The 19,544-nt window shown below is 54.3% G+C and overlaps 1 protein-coding gene across 7 annotated transcripts in view; it reads left to right on the top strand.

The window, feature by feature from the left end:
- CACNA2D2 (calcium voltage-gated channel auxiliary subunit alpha2delta 2) overlaps nt 1-19,544 on the top strand; it is a 158,442-nt gene that overhangs the window by 123,795 nt on the left and 15,103 nt on the right. For all 7 annotated transcript variants that reach the window (XM_049777326.1, XM_049777324.1, XM_049777325.1 and 4 more), the window contains exons 5-14: nt 9,942-9,986; nt 13,044-13,185; nt 17,151-17,282; nt 17,386-17,443; nt 17,964-18,014; nt 18,145-18,244; nt 18,343-18,501; nt 18,718-18,825; nt 18,912-18,990; nt 19,481-19,530. In XM_049777326.1, the coding sequence (XP_049633283.1) occupies nt 9,942-9,986; nt 13,044-13,185; nt 17,151-17,282; nt 17,386-17,443; nt 17,964-18,014; nt 18,145-18,244; nt 18,343-18,501; nt 18,718-18,825; nt 18,912-18,990; nt 19,481-19,530 (924 nt within the window). The remainder of the gene's footprint in view (nt 1-9,941; nt 9,987-13,043; nt 13,186-17,150; nt 17,283-17,385; nt 17,444-17,963; nt 18,015-18,144; nt 18,245-18,342; nt 18,502-18,717; nt 18,826-18,911; nt 18,991-19,480; nt 19,531-19,544) is intronic.

Here is a 19,544-nt window from a genome sequence, read left to right as displayed (position 1 = left end):
CTGCTGGGTGTGGCACAAAACAACAAAAAAATGTGTTCTCAAAGTTGGTGCCCCCTTGGCAGTGAAGGAAAAGCCTTGGGGTGAAGGTCTGCATACTGACCTGAATAGGGCACTGGAGAGGAGTCCCCCTTCTGCCTGAAACTCTCACCTGCAGCCAACATGGCAGGTTCATTATCGAGTCTATTCCTGCATGTCTGAACCAAGCCTTTCCCCTCACACTGGCCTATGGGCTTCTAAAGGCAGGGCAGAGAGGCTAAGATCACAAGGTAAGAAGCCTCTTGTCTGACTGCGACCAAAGGAATAGCACTGCAGATTGAGTGATTACCTTGTATTCAGCCATTCTGTACTCTGAGCTCAGGTTTTAATCCCTACATCCCATACGTTCCCCCAAGCACCTTCAGGAATAATCTTTGCCACAAAGCTAGGAATAACTCCAGAGCACCACTCACAAAAGAAAGAGAAAGAAAGAAAGGAAGGAAGGAGGGCCCGGAGAGATAGCACAGCGGCGTTTGCCTTGCAAGCAGCTGATCCAGGACCAAAGGTGGTTGGTTCGAATCCCGGTGTCCCATATGGTCCCCTGTGCCTGCCAGGAGCGATTTCTGAGCATAGAGCCAGGAGTAACCCCTGAGCACCGCCGGGTGTGACCCAAAAAACCAAAAAAAAAAAAAAAAAAAAAAAGGAAGGAAGGAAGGAAGGAAGGAAGGAAGGAAGGAAGGAAGGAAGGAAGGAAGGAAGGAAGGAAGGAAGGAAGGAAGGAAGGATGGAAGGAAGGAAGGAAGGAAGGATGGAAGGAAGGAAGGAAGGAAGGAAGGAAGGAAGGAAGGAAGGAAGGAAGGAAGGAAGGAAAAAAGGAAGGAGGGAAGGAAGGAGGGAAGGAGGGAAGGAAGGAAGGAAGGAAGGAAGGAGGGAGGGAAGGAAGAAAGAAGGAAGGAAGGAAGGAAGGAAGGAAGGAAGGAAGGAAGGAAGGAAGGATGGAAGGAAGGAAGGAAGGAAGGAAGGAAGGAAGGAAGGAAGGAAGGAAGGAAGGAAGGAAGGAAGGAAGGAAGGAAGGAAGGAAGGAAGGAAGGAAGGAAGGAAGGAAGGAAAAAAGGAAGGAGGGAAGGAGGGAAGGAAGGAAGGAAGGAAGGAGGGAGGGAAGGAAGAAAGAAGGAAGGAAGGAAGGAAGGAAGGAGGAAGGAAGGAAGGAAGGAAGGAAGGAAGGAAGGAAGGAAGGAAGGAAGGAAGGAAGGAAGGAAGGAAGGAAGGAAGGAAGGAAGGAAGGAAACATTTTGTCTGGTTTGATGAAACAGGTTTCTCGAGGGCCTTGGAGGTAGTTCAAAGCCTGAACACAAGTTTTGCATGAAAAAAGGGAGGCCTGGGCCCGGAGAGATAGCACAGCGGTGTTTGCCTTGCAAACTTGCATCTTGCCTTGCAAGCAGCCGATCCAGGACCAAAGGTGGCTGGTTCAAATCCCGGTGTCTCATATGGTCCCCCGTGCCTGCCAGGAGCTATTTCTGAGCAGACAGCCAGGAGTAACCCCTAAGCACCGCCGGGTGTGACCCAAAAACCAAAAAAAAAATAAAAGAAAAATAAAAGAAAAAAGGGAGGCCTGCATTCAATCCCTACCACCACATGGCTCTCCAGGGCAACCCCTAAAACACAATGCCTGAAGTAAACCCCAAAAATGCTAGATGTGAGCCCAAATAAAAAAAATGTTAAGAAGCAGCTGCCTCTCAAGTCAAGGAACAGAGAGTCCAGGGCCCAAATGAGCAGGAAGATGTACAAATTTGGGGCCCACCCAATATTGAATTCTTCCTTGCCCAGGCTGGGCTGGGTCCCCCCGCCCTTTCTGGGCTATAAGCAGATACATCCCTACCAGGAGCACAGTTACCAGGAGGAATTTGTCTGTGTGTGGGAGCTCAGTGTTCAGCTTTCTCCTACCCGAGAGAAGTGGGGCACAAACTTGGCTTTCCAGGAACTGTGGGCTGGTGGGAACCTAGCTCTAAGGACATCCCAAAGTGAAGCAAACTGGAGATGGGAATTTCATCCTCTCCCAGCTCGAGGAGGCCCCAGACTAGGGGGGCCGCACAACCACAAAATTAAGGGGACCAGCTGCGTCAACCACAGAATCCTCACCTCTTGCAGTGCAGCGGAGGATGCTCCAACAACGTGGGAGCAGAGGTGTGAGTACTGATATAGTTAGAACCGTCTGGAGTTGCAAGCCAAGAATGTTGGGGACAAGTGGGGAGCCACTGACCTCTGGCACCCCTCACAAATTCAGGTCGTTGAATTGACTGTGGTGTTGGACTGTGGCTGCAAATTTCTTCACCCTTCACCCTTTCTGTCAGGCCTCATTTCAAAGATTCACAGTCACCCAGAAGGGAAACTGAGGCAGGTTCTTCCAAGACTTAGTACCCAGGATAATAGAATGCCAGTTCTACTGTCAGAGCTCACAGCAGCAGTTCAGGTACCTGAAGGTGGGAATGGTCTCTGATTAAACCAGGACAAAGCCCCCTCAGGACCCTGGTGTAGGGGAATCCTTCCCCCAACTTCCTTTTCCCCTAACCTCTTCTTTTGGTATTGGGATTGGGGTACTGGGATTAGGGGTTAGTTTGAATAAAGAGGGGAGTCTGAATTTGGTCTGGAGGGAGAAAAGAATGGCAGAGGGAGCACATGGCAGAGAGAGGCCATGAAGCAAAAAGCAGGCTGACTCCGGTTAATCTTTTCCTCACACTGCTTGGTGTATTATTTCTTCGTCGCTACCCTGCTTCATCAAACCAGTCGGCCTAAGGAGATAGAAACACGATCCTGGGGGCTGTCTCACCAGCACATGGATTTATATTTTTATTTTACAACCTGGGACCCCTGAGCCCAACCAAGGAATAGGGGCAGACCCCTAACTCACTGTTGCTGTAGGCCTGGCATCAGGAGATGATGAGATTATTCATCCCTTTTTTTTTTTTTTTTTTTTTTTTGGTTTTTGGGTCTCATCCGGCAGTGCTCAGGGGTTACTCCTGGCTCCATGCTCAGAAGTCGCTCCTCGCAAGCACGGGGGACCATATGGGACGCCGGGATTCGAACCGATGACCTTCTGCATGAAAGGCAAACGCCTTACCTCCATGCTATCTCTCCGGCCCCTATTCATCCCTTTTTAACTGATGAGAAAACAGGCACAAAGTGGTATACTCGCCTGAGTTACCTGTTGGAAGCAGCATTCATAAGCAGTCTGTCAGGTCCTGGGGTTCACACCTATGATCCGGACACCTCAGTTAGTTCAAACCTCCTCCCCAACCCCAGCACCCCTTGCCTACACCCTGGGTCTCTGCTGCCCTTAGAACACAGCAGGGTGGGGATCTCATGAATTTCCCAGGGAACATATGAGTGACCACATGACCCCATAAACCAGTCACCCACCTCATTCCAGTGCCCACATGCCCATCACTAGGCCCTGAGCCTCCTCAGCCCCTTGGTCAAAATTCAGGATGACAGCTGCCACCTCGTCCTTGTCCCTACCTGCAGGTAACCTCTGCCCAGACCATCTGCCCCTCCATCTCTGAATCTTAAGGACCTCCCGCACCCACCTTGCCCACCATTTACCCTACATGCTTGCCTTCCTGCAGGACAGGATTACAGAGCAGGAATAGGAGAGCAGGTGCAGATCAGAAAATAGGATAGAGTGGACTTGAGAGAGAATGCAGCAGATAACTGGCCTTCCATGCCACAGACCCATCCACGGAATCCAGGTTCCATCCCTGGCATCCCATATGATCCCTTGATCCCCTCCAGGAGTGATTCCTGAGAAATGAGCCTGGAGTAGTCTCTGAGCAACACCAGTTGTATCCCCAAAAACCCAAACCCCATCACAAAAAAAAAAAAGTAGGAATAGAAAGATTTATACTCTACTTAGCTTTCCTGCCTTCCTTGTTCAAAGCCCCAACTATTGGGGCCAGAGAGATAGCATAGCGATAGAGCCCTAGTCAGATGGTGGTTCGATTCTCAGCACCCCATATGGTCCCCCAAGCCTGCCAGGAATGATTTCTTCTGAGTGCAGAGCCAGGAGTAACCCCTGAGCAACACTGGGTTTGGTCCAAAAACAAAACAAACAAAAAATTCCCACCTATTTTCTCCTCTCTCAGCCCTATTTAAGCCCAAACCTGTTTTCTCCTCCCAGCATTTCAGAAGACCCAAGATTTCCACAGCCTGCTGAACCCATGGTTTTCAGCTCCCAATGAGGCAGAAGCAGCTTATCTCAGGCCAATATGGGCTACACCAGACCTGCCAGGCAGGAAAGCATCAGGGGCACTGGGGACCCACACAATCATGGTCCCTTATGAGGTTCAGCAGGGCTCCCCCATCTGCTGTAATTTCCCTGTTTGGCAAATGAACAGCTGTGTGTGTGCCTGTTAGCTTAGGCTCACTCTACAAGAGCATGAAACCTCCAAGTGTCGGGCCACTTAAGTGCCAAGTGGCTGGCACTATGGGTGTGTCTTGAGAACACCAGTCTTGGCCTCTGGATACTCCTGTCAGGAGTAGATCAGAGTGGGCTTAAGTTGACTTCCATCCCGTGGGTTCCACCTGAGATACCCCAGCCCTGCTGCTCATGCTCACCACCCTCCACAGTCGTCTCTGGTCCTGCTTTGTTGTCTACCCCACCGGCTGCTTGGACAGGATGGAGCTGTGTCCAACCCCCTTCCCAGAAGAGTCAGCATCCTATTCTTTTCTGGAAGCATGGCAGCACTCCCCACTGCCAGGCTGGAAGGTGTTGGTGTTAATGACCCTGGCAGCCAGCAGCTCAGCAAAGAGGGAGAGCCTCAAGCATCTGCCCATGGGGACTGTTCATGCTAGGGACTGGGAAACGGTGAGCTAATACTGGGAAGGTCAGTTGTCTTTCTCCCTGGCTGGCACAACACCTACCCTTGACACAGAGTTCTTCCCTGTAACCTTTAGGAGGTGACACATAGGAATCATGTTTCTCCCAACTGGAAAAGGCACCACCTGTGCCTCCTCCCAACTCCACAGCAAACCCCTGCCTAGGCTCCCTCTGCCAATAATACCCTTGCCGCCATCTTTAAGAGGTCCAGGCCTGGGGCCAGGGAGATAGCATAGTGGTAAGGCATTTGCCTTGCATGCAGAAGGTCGGTGGTTCAAATCCCGACATCCCATATGGTCCCCCGAGCCTGCCAGGAGTGATTTCTAAGTGTAGAGCCAAGAGTAACCCCTGAGAGCTGCCGGGTGTGACCCCTCCAGGTCCCCCCCAAAAAAAGAGGTCCAGGCCTCTACCCTTCAGCTAACTTCCTGAGTCTTCTCTCTCTGACCCCAGCTGTCCACAGCACCCAACTTTGGTGCCTCCATCTTGGAGAGTGTCCTGGGAAAACTGTCCTAGCCAGCATCCCCTGGGCCCTTCCACCTGTCCCTCTCAAGGCTCCTCTAATCTAAACTCAGTTGCCCATCACCTGACGATGTGCCTAACCAGGAGCCCAGCACACAGAGTGACCAGATGTCTTCTTATTTCTGAACGTGGCTCCAGAATTTCAAGCATAAAGGAAACAGATAGACATGGGACCTGCTGTTTGATCAGCAGAAAGTGTTCCCCACCTTCACCCATACCCCATCTGTACCAGCCCTAGACTTGAAGGGTCCAGAGTCTGCAGGGTCCAGATTGAGACAGGAATGAAAGAACTATCTGGACAAGAAGCCCTAAGCCAAGACCTCAAGCCTCTGACATGGCAGATTGAGGGAATGTATGGCTCCCCAGGGAATCCATTAGTCCCTAGGGAAAAAGAGATCTGGAGAGCAGACAGCACCTCTGCAGCTGCCACAGAGAGGGAGCAGGTGTCCTGCTATCCAGACAGTTGGGGTAGAGATGATCACCTGCTGGACACAGTCTGATGCCAGCCCTTCACTCCACTAGCATTCTCTGCCACCAGCTCTGGATGGAGGAGCTGGGCCAAAGCAGGGGTGGGAGAAGGAGGAAAAGCCATTGCCTCTGCCTCTGTGTCAATGCTGGAGCTTCAGAAAGTGTAAGTGGGGAGGTGGCCCAGAGCTGGGAGTGCCTTGCAGCCTGACTGCCAGAGACTGACGCTGTGGGAATAAGGAACTCTGCCAGGAACTCAAGAACAGACTGTGGAGGCCAGGCCAGAGGGGCTGGCTAATGGCACAGGTGGCCCCACCCTGAGGTCTGCCCCTGCCATTGGGCATAGCCAGATAGCACTCTTGGAAGTCAGTCCTTTGAGCCGAGCTGGCTGCTGGCCTTGCACAAGGCCTGGTCTGCCCAGGTCCTAGCAGTCACTTCCTCTGCCCTCCCTATGCCCACACCCCCCCCCTCAAACCCTTACCTGCCAACACCGTCTCGAATTGTTCCAGCTAAGAAGAGATTGTGTCATCTGACCCAGTCCCTTCCTTCCATGGCTATAAACATGGATCCATGGAGCAGGAGTGAGCTCGAGAGGCAGTTTCTCCTACTCGGCTTGGGCAGAATGACCCTAAAATGTAGGCAGCTGGAAAAAGTCTTTATGGTGTGACCCTGGTCAACCATAGAAAGGTGTGGCCCTTTCATCCTAAGGCCTGCCTTTGGGTTGTGGGGTACACACATACAGAAAACCCCTGGGGAGAGGCTTGGCTGCAAGATACCCTGTCCTCTTCACCCCTTCTTCCTGATTGGCTAAGTGGGAGTCCAGATTCCCATATCATCCTTCTCAGAGGCTGTGAGCGATACCTTTGCCTTCTGAGAAATGGCTGACCTCCTGGCCTTCCCAGGGGGGGACACTGGGATCTCCATCTCCAGTGTTCAGGAATTTAGTCTAAATCACGGGTTGCAGGTGGCAAAGGACCCTGTGAACCCAGTGAGTAGGGGCCCTGGTGTAGACACTGGACACTGCAGAGGCCAGAGTGAACCAGGGAAGCCTCCCCAGAGACTCTGCGCCCTGCTTCTCCAGCCCCCAGCTCCACAGTGCTGCTCACAGTTGTGCTGACAATGGACTTTTGCACAAGTGACCTTGCACCTCTCTCTGCTGAGGAGGGGGCCAGAGCAGGCCTCTGGAGGTCAGTGCGGCAGAGAGGGGTCCTGACCGCTTGTATTCAAGCTCCTGAGGAACAAGAACCAAAATCCCCTGCACTCTGCAGGGGGGCAGGAAACACTCCTGTGTGGGATGTGCAGCTCCCCCTGTATTCCTAATTCCCAGCATCTGACCCTCTGCAGAGCTCATGAGACAGGAGGTCAGATAAGAAAGAGAGCCGCAGGGCTGTTTGGGAATGTGAGGGCAGGGGGCCCCCCCCCACATGGGCTGCAGGTGCCCCAGGAATAGCAGACAGGGTGCCCCACCCCCGCCCACGCCCTTCCCCGTCCTTGCAGGTTTTCCTCCCAAATTGGGGGGTGAAACCCGGAGCTCTCATCTGCAGTCCTCCCACCACGCCCGCCTGTTTTCATTACGAAGGGAAAGAGCATCAGAGCCATGTTTATAACCCCCTTTTAGATAACAAATCACATTTTCTTTTCGCTCACGAGTGTGTTGAATTGATATTTCTCCCCCTCGGTTTAATGGGTTTGTGTGTTCAGGAATGATCTTCATCAGCCGAAAGTCCTTATTGTGTTTGATGTAATGTCAGCTTTCATTACGCACTTTGGTCAGAGGCGAGCGCAGGGAAAGGCCGAGCACCCTGGAAGGGGGGGACGGGGGCAGCCCCAGCCCCTTTCCAGCTGCTCATCTGGGCTCCAGCCCTCTGGGATGGATAGGCAGTGAGGTAGGTGGGAGATGAGTCTGACAAGCGCTAGAGTGAGGATAGCAAGGCTCTCTTTCCCCTGTGATGGGATGGGGGGAGTCACAGGCTGTCCGGCCCCAAGTGTGAGGCACAAAAATGCCAACAGTGGGGCTGAACTGACAGCACAGTGGTAGGGCATTTGCCTTGCGCGCTGCTGACCCCAGACGGACCTGGGTTAGATCCTTATGGTCCCCCAAACCTGCCAAGAGCGATTTCTGAGTGCAGAGTCAGTAGTAACCCCTGAATGCTGCTGGGTGTGGCCCAAAAACCAAAAAGAGAAAGAAAATGCTGCCAGTGACCAAAATTGGCCTTTGGTTGTTCATTCAGGAAGACGTTTTGGGACCCCTAGAAGGTTCAAAGAGGGACTAGAGCAATAGCATAGCAGGTAGGGCTGACCTCGAGTGCTGCTGACCCCAGACAGACCTGGGTTCAATCTTCAGCATCCCATACGGTACCCCAAGCCTACCAGACATGATTTCTGAGCGCAGAGCCAGGAGTAATCCCTGAATGCCACTGGGTGTGGCCCCAAAAAATAAATGCCACCAGTGACCAAAACTGGCCTTTGGTATTTCATTCAGGAAGATGTTGTGGGACCCCAAGAGGGCTCACAGAGGGTCTGGAGCAATGGCACAGTGAGTAGGGCATTTGCCTTGCATGCAGCTGACTTGGGTTCTTTTTGTTTGTTTTTGGGTCATACCCGGCAATACTCAGAGGTTACTCCTGGCTCTATGCTCAGAAATCACCCCCAGCAGGCTCAGGGGATCACATGGGATGCCGGGACTTGAACCAGCGACCTTCAGCATGTAAGGCAAACGCCTTAACACTGTGCTATCTCTTCGGCCCCTGACTTGGGTTCTATCCCTGGCATCCCATATGGTCCCCCAAGCCTGCCAAGAGTGATTTCTGAGCGCAGAGCCAGGAGTAGCCCCTGAGTGCCACTGAGCATGCCCCCCCTCCAAAAAAAAAAACCAAGAGAGCTTAAAGTGTTGGAGTTTGTGGGAGCTCCAGGTTCTATCCCTGAGCACCACCACTGGTTGTGCTCCCCACCCCGCTCCACAAAAAAGAGGTTGCCATCTTGTGCAATCCTGGTGCCAAGCAAGAAGTCAGTGTTCCTGAATGCTAGGACTGTGCCTCCAGGCCCAGCCAGAAACCCGCACCCCCAGATATGAGGGATACCAGCCCTGACTATTTCCAACAAGCTCCATGCTGGACCACATGAGTCTGAGGCCTCAAACCCAGCATGCCACTAAGTCCAACTCTGCCCTGCAGCAGGAGAAATCTGAAGGGCTCAGAGAAGGAACAACACTGCCTTGCTATCACACAGCACTTGGGGCCTAGCCAGACTTAGGTAGTGAGTCTCCAGGATGGCTGTGCCCATTGTGGAGTGGCCTCTGTGCTAGCCATATGCCAGGCAGACCCTTGGGGCACACTTAATCACTGCCCTATTTGGTGCCCATAAAGAAGCAGAGCATGGGGGTCTGCCAGCGCTGGTCTGGCTGTGGGAAACCGGGCTAAGGCCTAAGGAGGAGACACGGCCGATGGTCCTGGCTGGGGCCAAGGGAGCCAGCACAGGGCAGCCTCTGCTGAGCGGGTGCCACTTGATGCCACAAGGTTCACCTTCTGGCGGCCTCTGTCAGCCGAGCTCGGCTCTGATTAAAGATCATTAAACAGGAAATTAGCCCGTTTGTGTTACGGGTCCCCGGGGTGGCCAGTGATTATGACGCGCAGATGGCCCAGAACCCAGGCGGGCAGCGGGGACCAGGGGTGGGGTGGCGCCAGCAGGCGAGGGCCAGAGGCAGCACGGGGGCTGGGCTCTGTTGTCTGCCGTTCCTGTTGTGTAAACCCCCTTGTATTTCACAACAAATCACAGATAATTAATAAGTACATGCCCGTAATGAGCAGGCTTTTTAATAGAAGAAATTGGAAATGTAGTGTCGAGTCATTATTTCACTCTTCCCCACACTTGGCTGCTTCTGTCTTCCTCACTCCCCATCCCGCCTCTGCGCACGGGACTCTCCCCCACACCCAGCCTCCTGGCAGGCTGCAGGCCAGGAACCCCACTCCTGGAGTCGGGGAGGGGTGAGGAGGTGCTGCCAGTGTGACTCACGCAGCTCTCCCTGATGGCAGCGCTGGGTGTGGGAGCAGTGAGCTGGGGCTGCGGGAGACCTTGAGGGCGAGGACTGAGGCCTCTTCTCACCCACCAGGAGGACGACATCTTATACTACGATGCCAAGGCTGATGCGGAGCTGGTGAGTGTCCCCACTTGCCCTGCCAGGGCCTTACACCCCTCTCCAACTCTCAGCTGCCTCCTCCCACATAAAGGAGTGTTCATGGGGCTGGAGATATAGCACAGTAGTAGGGTGTTTACCTTGCACACAGCCAATCCAGGAGGGATGGTGGTTCGATTCCGGCATCCTATATGGTCCCCCATGACTATCAGGAGGGATTTTTGAGCACAAAGCCAGGAGTAACCCCTGAGTGCCACCACCGCCGGATGTGGCCCAACCATGCCCCCCAAAAAATATGGAGTGTTCAGACTCGGAACCCAGCCCTGCAGAATCGGGGTTGCCCACACCAACCACAATTCCCATAAGGCTTTATCCCTCCAGCCTGAGTGTCTGTGCCCTTCTTGAAATGGAGGACTGCCCCCCCATCCTCCTCCCTCCCCAAGGTCAAGTAGGGTACAGTAAGGTCACAGAGGGAGCAGTGAAGGTTCATGGCAGGAAGCCAAAGGCAGCACTGTCCAAGTGCAAATCAGCTGGAGGAGGGAACCCCGGCCTCATACACTGCCCCCTACCCACCACCCCTGCTAACCGACAGGCAGTGGCAGCCTGACCCCAGGCCTACACCTCAAGAGAAGGGGTCACCCCTGCAAGTAAGGAGTGATGCTCCTCTTGTACCCACATCTCTGAAGAACTCGACCCCCCCCCCCATCTAGGGAAGTCTGGTCACCGAGGTATCAGGTGGACCGTGCAGTGTGGTGATGTTGCCTGCCAAGGTGACAGGAGCATCCTGAGCAGATTGGTCCCAACAACTCTTGTGTCTGGGGTTCCGCCCACACTGGTTGATTCAGGACACCCCAGATCCTGTCTTCTCCAAGGCCCACAAGCCAGGGTGGGGGGAGGGGGCGTCTTGGAGTGAGTAGGAATATGCAGCCACTGCAGAAGCCCTGCAGGCTTGAGAAGGATCCCTCCAGGGGTCCCTGGCACTAGGCTAGCCTGGGGGCGCCTTGGGGGGGGGGAGGCAGAGGCAGGCCCGGAGCAGGAGGGGCGGGGCTAAAGCAGGTGTGCGTCCCTGAGCCTCCGTGGCTTCCAGAGAAGTTGCTAAAATTAAAGCTGGAATCTGAAATTCAAATGAAGAACGAACCTTTAATTAGACCCTGAATCTAATTCCTTACCCCCCTCAGCAGCGGGCTGTAATTTTAGCAATCAGTGCATTAAATATAAATCGGGAGACTGTAGCTACCCACTCAAAAAGCCCCTGAGTATGGGGGTGGCTTTGGCCCACTGGGAGGTTCCTTGGCCGAGTTGGTGCCCAGCCTGCTGCTACCAGAACATGCTGAATTCTGCTCCCAGAAGCTCCAATCTATATCTAGGGCCTCCAACCCCTGATTCCTTGACTAGCTTGCAGTCCCCTAGCTGTGTTTAAGGATCCTGGGCAGGGCTGGAGGCCTTCAGGCCAGGCCCTGATATAAATAACAGCAGGAATATGTTTGCCAACTCCCCTGCTTGTTGTGTTGTTGTGTGTTGTGTGTGTGTGTTTTAATCTTTGCCAGAGGTACAGTTAGAGATCTTTCTAGACCATTTACTTTTAAATTACCAGCCAGAAGGTGGGGGCGGGGTGGGGAAGAGAAGGAAAGAAAAAGTTCGCCAGCTGATAGCTTATCAGAACAGAATCCAAATGTCACATTAGTTGGGAAAGTTGGGAGATTAAATTTCCCAGCGCCCTTCATGTGCAGCTGACATTTCGGGCCTTTCTTCTCCCTCCCGCGCCTCCTGCTTCTCCAGGACGTGAGTGGTGCCTGCACAGAGGTGGTGGCTCCCTGTTCTGGCCACTGTGCTTGGCAGCCCCCCCACTCACACCTTTTCCCCCCATCCAAGGGTTTTGGAGGCTCCTCCCAGGGTCTCCAGGGCAGTCAGAAGAGCAGATGGCGTGGGCTTGCTATAGAACATGGCCTGGAGAAGGAATGGACATTTGCTGCAGACCCTTCTGAGTACCCAAGCCTGCCTGCTATACCCCCACTCCTGTTATGCTCCCACGGGGCAAGAATTCTTCCCCCCTGGCTGAGGATGAACCCTGCATCCTCAAGGGGAGGAGAGAGCACAGCTGCACGGGGAGGACCATCCTGTACAGTCAGTCAGCCACTCTTTCTCAAGCAAGACTAAGGCTGTGCAAAACCTGGAGGCAGGAACAGGGGCGGGGACCCAAATGAGCTAGTGCTCAGGGTAGTCACAGGCTTTTTTTTTTGGGGGGGGGCAGGGGAGCCTGTGGCATGTTCCACTGCTCTGTCCCTCCTCCCAGCGCACAAAGCCCCCGAGTTCTGCCTGCTTCAGGCTCCGTTTCTCCTTCCCCCTCTCTTCTCTTCCCCCTTGCACACCTGCACCGTGCCTGCCCACCCTGCTCGGCTGCGGCATCAGCCACCGTAGTGGCAGACCCACTCCTGCCAGCCGTGGTGGTGGTGGGCGGGGGTGCACGGCGCATGCCCAGCCTGCCCAGCCAAGAGACGCCATAATTGGCACCTGTCAGACGGCTGCAGCTCATTTTAGAAAGTCAACGGGGCCTTTCAGTCCTGCTGCTGCTGCTGCTGGCGCCGCAGGACTGAAGCCCCCTCCTCTGCTCACCGTGCTAGCCCACTCCGGAACAGCCCACCTCCTACGGCAGGGGTGGTCTCCCTACCCCAAGTGGGTGGAGTGTACCTATGCTGGATCCCCAAAAACTCCCTGCAGGGTTTGTGGGGGCCCATGGAAGCAAGGGAGTCTGAGGGGGGGGGGCCTATGTGTATGCTTGAAGCCAAGATATGCCATCCCTCTTACCCCTGGCTCAGCTAACAGGTTCCCAGGGATGTGGTGATGGTACGGATTTGGTTCTAAAATTTGGGTTTAACAACTGTGGGCATGGAAGGTTGGGGGTACAGAGGCCTCCTGGGTGACGGGGGGGTGGGAGAATCCCAGGCCTCTCCCTTTCTGTCCAACTGCAATGGACTCTGAGATGCCCCATCACCTCAATTCCAGCCCTTCACTGCTGGTCTGAGCTCACTGTTCTCTAGCCCTGACGTTGCTTTTGGGTTGGGGGCTTCCTTTCCACAGGACGACCCTGAGATTGAGGATATGGAGAGGGGCTCCAAGGCCAGCACCCTGAGGCTGGACTTCATTGAGGACTCAAACTTTAAGAACAAAGTCAACTATTCCTACACAGCCGTGCAGATCCCCACGGACATCTACAAAGGCTGTGAGTGAACGTGATAGATCGGAGAAGCTCTCCCCAGCTCCAGAGCAGCCCCCCACTGCCCGCCATGGTCAGGTCCAGTGCCAGACTGTGCCATCCTCTTGGACCCAAGGTCATACAGGCTTACCTTGGGACTGGGAGATTAGGCAGGGATGAAGACATTTGCTTTGCATGTGATAGTCTCCATTTTGATCCTGAGCACCACTGCTGGCAGTGCCCCCCACCTCCAGCACTGATGAGTGTGGCTAAAAACAAAAAAATACACTCACCTCTGACTCACCCACCTCCTGCTAGTATCACTCAGGGGCACAACCTAGTGCTAAAACTGCAGGTGACAAAGCCCAGCCCATATGCGCACATGTCTGCATTGAATGTCACACACACACACACACACACACACACACACTGCTCTACCCCCAGCTGGCTCATCCCTGCCTGCTCCCACAACAGCCCCCTCCTGTCCCCAGGAAGGTTGAAGAGCAACCCCAGCCAGAGACACAGATAGACAAGGGGTTGGAGGACAGGAATATCCCCTCCTCTCTCTAGGTGGGGAGGTGGGAAGGGATTATTTGAGACGTCAAGCTCTAAGGACCTGCGGGGCAGCTTTGCACAAAGGAGTAGCTGAGATCACTCTAGCATGAGGGATCTGAGTCTCGCAGGAGGAGGAACATCTTAGGTGGGGATGCAGAGGCAGTGAGTCACTGAAGGGCTTGGGGTCTGTGGCATACATCTCAGAATTCCAGGCACCAGAGAGATAGCACAGCAGTTAATGCACTTGCCTTGTACGTGGCTCTGATACAATAATGGTTTGAACCCCAGCACCCCTTGAGCACCACCAGATGTGCACCCCCACAAAAAAAAAGAAAAGAATCCAAAGAGCCCATGAGATGGAGGGGGCTGCAGACAGAAGTCCTAGAGCTGCTAGGGAGACACTAGAATGTAAGGGACTCTCCCTGGTTCCTGCAGGAGGAAGGAACCCCACCCCAGGCCCCCACCCCGGGCCCCTCCACAGCCACTTACACACAGGCCACCTGCCCGAGCCAGTCGAGGGGCGCTATCACAAGCAGACACACTAATTAAAACGAGAGCCACACCACCCTCCCCAGTCACCCCTCGCTACCCACACAAATTACATTTTATATGTTTTTTATTTACTGTGTCACTTTTAATTAAATCTGTAATTGCCTGCCTGAGGGGGCATGGTCCCCATTTTCCAAGCCTGCGTGGTGGGTGCATGGGTGCGTAGGGCCGGGTGTTTTGGGTCTGTGTCTTGCAGCGTGTGTTCAGGGTGGTTATGCAGCCTATAGGGTACCCCAACCTGGACAGCTTCTCTCTGGACTCTTAATCTGAGTCAGGAATGCCCTTTGCCTGCAGCGAGAAGAGCTTTTGATACAATTTGTTCTTGTTCTCCTGTGCGTATGGGGAAACTGAGACCAGGGAAGGTTGAGAGTGAGGGTTGTGCAAAGCAGACAGTAGTATGGATGATAGTTCAGAGCATGACTTTATTTTACTCTTAAGAGAAAAAATAGAGGGCCCGGAGAGATAGCACAGCGGCGTTTGCCTTGCAAGCAGCCGATCCAGGACCAAAGATGGTTGGTTCAAATCCCGGTGTCCCATATGATCCCCCGTGCCTGCCAGGTGTGCACCGCCGGGTGTGGCCCAAAAACCAAAAAGAAAAAAATAGAAATGATACAACTCCATTTCTAAATTAGGAACAGGACCATCACATACTATATTCAAGAGGCACAGCCAGGGGCCGGAGTGATAGCACAGCGGTAGGGTGCAGCTGGTCCAGGATCAACATGTCCCATATACTTCCCACGAGCCAGGAGCGATTTCTGAACCCAGAGCAAGGAGTATCCCTGAGTACTGCCGGGTGTGACCGAAAATAAAAGGGGGAGCAGAGGTACAAGGGACTAGGGGAACAAGCAAGACAGCAGAGACCCACATCCATAGACATGAGGGCAGGTGCCCAGGATTGTGTGAGTACCCTTTAGGCCAGAAATTCCCGAAGTGGGTCATACCACCCCTTTGGGGGTGCTGAACTGATCCAGGATTTAATAGAAGCCTCAGATAAATTGGAAGTGCTTTCTATTTGTTTGCTAAAGAAGGTAGATTTTCAGGGGAGCACTGGCTGGCTTTTTCAGTAAAGGGGCCAGTAAGTTCAGCAGTCTGGGAGCCTGTGGGCAGAGCCTTAACTATCTCTATTTACAGCTGGTCATACTCTGGAAGGGTCCATGTGCAAAGAACCATGCATGACCTCTGGAAGACCTTCTCTGGTTGTGGGGGCACCTTTGCTAGAGATGGGGGTAAGGGTGGCAGGGCACTTACAAGAAAGAAATCAAAAAACCCAGAGACAGAAATAACAGTATTGGTATAGGGGGGCACAGAGCCAGGTCACCCCGTGCAGGACAGGCACACAGCATAGGTGAGGCTATGCCATGCATGTCAGGAAAATTTAGGAGGGACTAGCAGGGGTCCTCAAACTTTTTAAACAGGGAGCCAGTTCACTGTCCCTCAGACCACTGGAGGGTCTGACTATAGTAAAAACAAAACTTAGGAACGAATTCTTATGCACACTGCATGTATCTTATTTTGCAATGAAGAAACCAAACAGATACAAATACAATATGTGGCCCGCGGGCCATAGTTTGAGGACCACTGGCTAGAGAGATAGCACAGCTGTAGGGTATTTGCCTTGCATGAGGCAGAGGGACCCAGTTCAATTCCTGGCACCCATATGGTCCCCCAGCATTCCAGGGGCAATTTTTGAGTTCAGAGTCAGAAGTAACCCTGAGCACCACTGGTTATGGCCCAACAACCAACCAATCAATCAATAAATAAATAAATAAATAAATAAATAAAGTTAAAAAAAAAAAAAGAAAAAATGTAGGGCTGTTATGAAGTGAAAGCAGGGAAGGTATCCAGTGGGAGGGCTCTAGATGCCCAAATCTGCCCAGGTAAAGGGTCTGCAGGCTGGACTCCATTTATGAATAGCCACATGGGGCCGGAGAGATAGCATGGAGGTAAGGCATTTGCCTCACATGCGGAAGGATGGTGGTTCGAATCCTGGCATCCTACATGGTCCCCGAGCCTGCCAGGAGCAATTTCTGAGCGTAGAGCCAGGAGGAACCCCTGAGCACTGCTGGGTGTGACCCCCCCAAAAAAAAAGAAGTTAGCCACATGGGTGCACCTGGGAAGGTATCCACAGGAAATCACACCTGCAGCTCCAGAGGTCAGTCAAAGAGAGACTGGGGAGCTGGTGTGGGAGACCCCATGAAGGGACCTCACTCAAGGCACGTCCACAGGGACTCCTGTGTCCACAGCAATAGAGCCTACTGGCAGGCAGGAGCAAGGGGGAGAGTGTGCCTGGCTGGACAGGGAGGGAAACTAACTACAGTGTCCCTGTAGCGTGTGTGTGTGTGTGTGTGTGTGTGTGTGTGTGTGTGTGGTGTGTACCAGTGTTGAATTGGATCATGGCACAGTCCCTGCCCCTTCTGGAGCCCACGCACCCTCCCCTGCCTGCTCCTGGCCCCAGTTGATTAATCATGGAGCTGAGTGGCTTCCAGCTTATCAGGTACCTTAATAGCTGAATAATTCCAGCCCCATCATCGGGCCCTTAATTGCTTTCTTGTGGCTACGGCCTGGAGTGCATGCTGAGTGGGTGAGCGCCCCAGAGCAGTGGCAGGCTCCAGGATGACAGAGGACGGGCATCGCAGTCACACACATCCCTGCCAGTGGGGGCTGCCCCTCACGGGTGGCTGTGGCTATTTCTTCTGTGGCTGGAGGGGACAATGACTTACTTGCAGGAGAGTGATGATCAGTAAGCCCTCCTAGACGAGCTGGTGAACCTGGAACAGTAGGCACCTGCAGGGCCCGAGCAACGTTGAGGCTCTCTGGGGGCACGTGTGGGGTTCGGCAGGGGCCCAGCTGGTATTTCCCACCCCAGCCCCATGCGTCCCCCACAGCCACCGTCATCCTCAACGAACTCAACTGGACAGAGGCCCTGGAGAACGTGTTCATCGAGAACCGCAGGCAGGACCCCACGCTGCTGTGGCAGGTGTTCGGCAGCGCTACGGGGGTCACACGCTACTACCCAGGTGGGTGGCGGCCTTCCTCCCACCCTCAACTCGGGGGATGTGGGGCTCCCCTGCCAGGCCCCTCAGCTGCCAGAACGGCCCCTCATCCCCTTTCCTCCCACAGCTACCCCATGGCGAGCCCCCAAGAAAATAGACCTGTATGATGTCCGGAGGAGACCCTGGTGAGCCTAGGAGGGTGGGGTTGGGCCGCCCCCCAGGTCCCCCCGTCGCTCCTTCCCCCTCCCTCCCTGTATCCAGGCCTCCAAGCAGGGCGCAGCCAGCTCTGTCCAATTTTCATTTCACACATCGTTGCCACTGGAAAATGGATCCCATCACCCGGACAGGCCTCCCAGCTGCCTCTGCCCCCCGTCTGCTGCCCCCACACAGCACCCTTTCAGGGCTGAGGAATCAGGCTGATTGGGGGTTCCCGAGGAGGGCCTGCTCTATAGAAGGGCTAGCTCTTGTCCCACCCATGTGAGCCCTCCTGAAGTAGCCCCCTGCCTCGGTCCTCAATGCTCGGGTTGGCCTCCCCTTACCCTCTCTGGGTCATCTGCCATGGGACTGGATCCCATGGGCCATGCATGAGCAGGGACGGTTTTCCTTGGACGTGGAGCCCTCGATGCAGAGAAAAGCAACTGGCCTGAGCACTGGGTGCTGAGCAAGATGGCCTCAGCTGGCCCTCATTGAGGCTTCCCCCGGCAGGTATATCCAGGGGGCCTCTTCACCCAAAGACATGGTCATCATCGTGGATGTGTGAGTGAGCAATGCTGGCAGGTGGGAAGGCAGGAGGGCGTGGGGCTAGAACTGGCTGCTGGGAAGCAGGAAGGGAAAAGGGGGGCAGAGCACCTGCCACCCCGACTTGGCGTCTCCTTGACCTCCACAGGAGTGGCAGCGTGAGCGGCCTGACCCTGAAGCTGATGAAGACGTCCGTCTGCGAAATGTTGGACACACTCTCCGACGACGACTACGTGAACGTGGCCTCGGTGTGTGCGGTGGGGGTGAGAGGCCACCCTGGGTGGTGGCGCCCCCCAGCCTGTGCCCCCAAGCGGAACCTGCTCATCAAGCTCCCTTGTCCCTGCAGTTCAACGAGAAGGCTCAGCCTATATCATGCTTCACCCACTTGGTACAAGCCAATGTGCGGAATAAGAAGGTGTTCAAGGAAGCTGTGCAGGGGATGGTGGCCAAGGGTACCACAGGCTACAAGGCCGGCTTCGAGTACGCCTTCGACCAGCTGCAGAACGTGAGCCCCGGGGTAGCGAGTTGGGCAGCCAAGGGTGGGTGAGGGCCCGGGTTTGGTATACTCAGCAGATCGAGACAGATGGCCCTGTTAGCACCCAAAAAGCTAACAGGCTTCCTGAGTGTGGTGGCAGGAGGGCCACAAGGGCCAGACCTGCCTGCTGAAGGGAACTGGCCCTGGGATACAGAAGGTGCTAAGCCCCTGACTGCCTTCCTCCAGTCCAACATCACCCGCGCCAACTGCAACAAGATGATCATGATGTTCACGGACGGCGGCGAGGACCGAGTGCAGGATGTTTTTGAGAAATACAATTGGCCCAACCGGACGGTGAGGCATAGCATGGAGCTGGGCCGGCCCCGTGGAGGGGAGGGCTGTCCCCACCAGCGGTTGGCAGTGACCTCAAACTCATGCAGGTACGAGTCTTCACATTCTCCGTGGGGCAACACAACTATGATGTGACGCCGCTGCAGTGGATGGCCTGCACCAACAAAGGTACTGCAGCACACTGGCCGGCAGATCCTGTGGGGTCTGGCCCGCCTGTCCACCTGCCCATTCCTCCAGCCAGTTTCCCAGCTGCTGGCTCCACCGCTGTCTGTCCCTCTTTCTCTCTCTCTCTCTGACTGGCTAGTTCCATCTAAATGAGTAGTTTCTGCCCATCTGTCTGTCCATTGTCCATCTGTCCCTGTTTCCTGGTTATCCCATCTCCTTCCCTCCACCACTCCCCCCGTGCAATGAACCTGGTCCTAGATGGGTCATGATTGCCACTGTCATCGGAGAATAGGGACTTCAGGCCTCAGGCTCCTCCCTTCACCCCAGCTCTGCTTCCTTATACCCCTGGACTCATGGGATCTCTCTGAGCATTGTTCCCACTTCTCGAGCAATAGCTAACATGAATCAGGGAGGAGTGACATCCCAAAAGAGGAGCCGGGAGACAGGACTGCAGACACATCCAGGGGTCTGCCTGTGTCCCCTTTCCTTACAGGTTACTATTTTGAGATTCCTTCCATTGGTGCCATCCGCATCAACACACAGGTGAGATTGTGGGG

This window comes from Suncus etruscus, chromosome 7, assembly GCF_024139225.1.
Source record: "Suncus etruscus isolate mSunEtr1 chromosome 7, mSunEtr1.pri.cur, whole genome shotgun sequence".
Taxonomy (NCBI): Eukaryota; Metazoa; Chordata; class Mammalia; order Eulipotyphla; family Soricidae; genus Suncus; species Suncus etruscus.
Note: the sequence above shows the minus strand (reverse complement) of the source record. Positions and strands in the feature narration are given on the sequence as shown.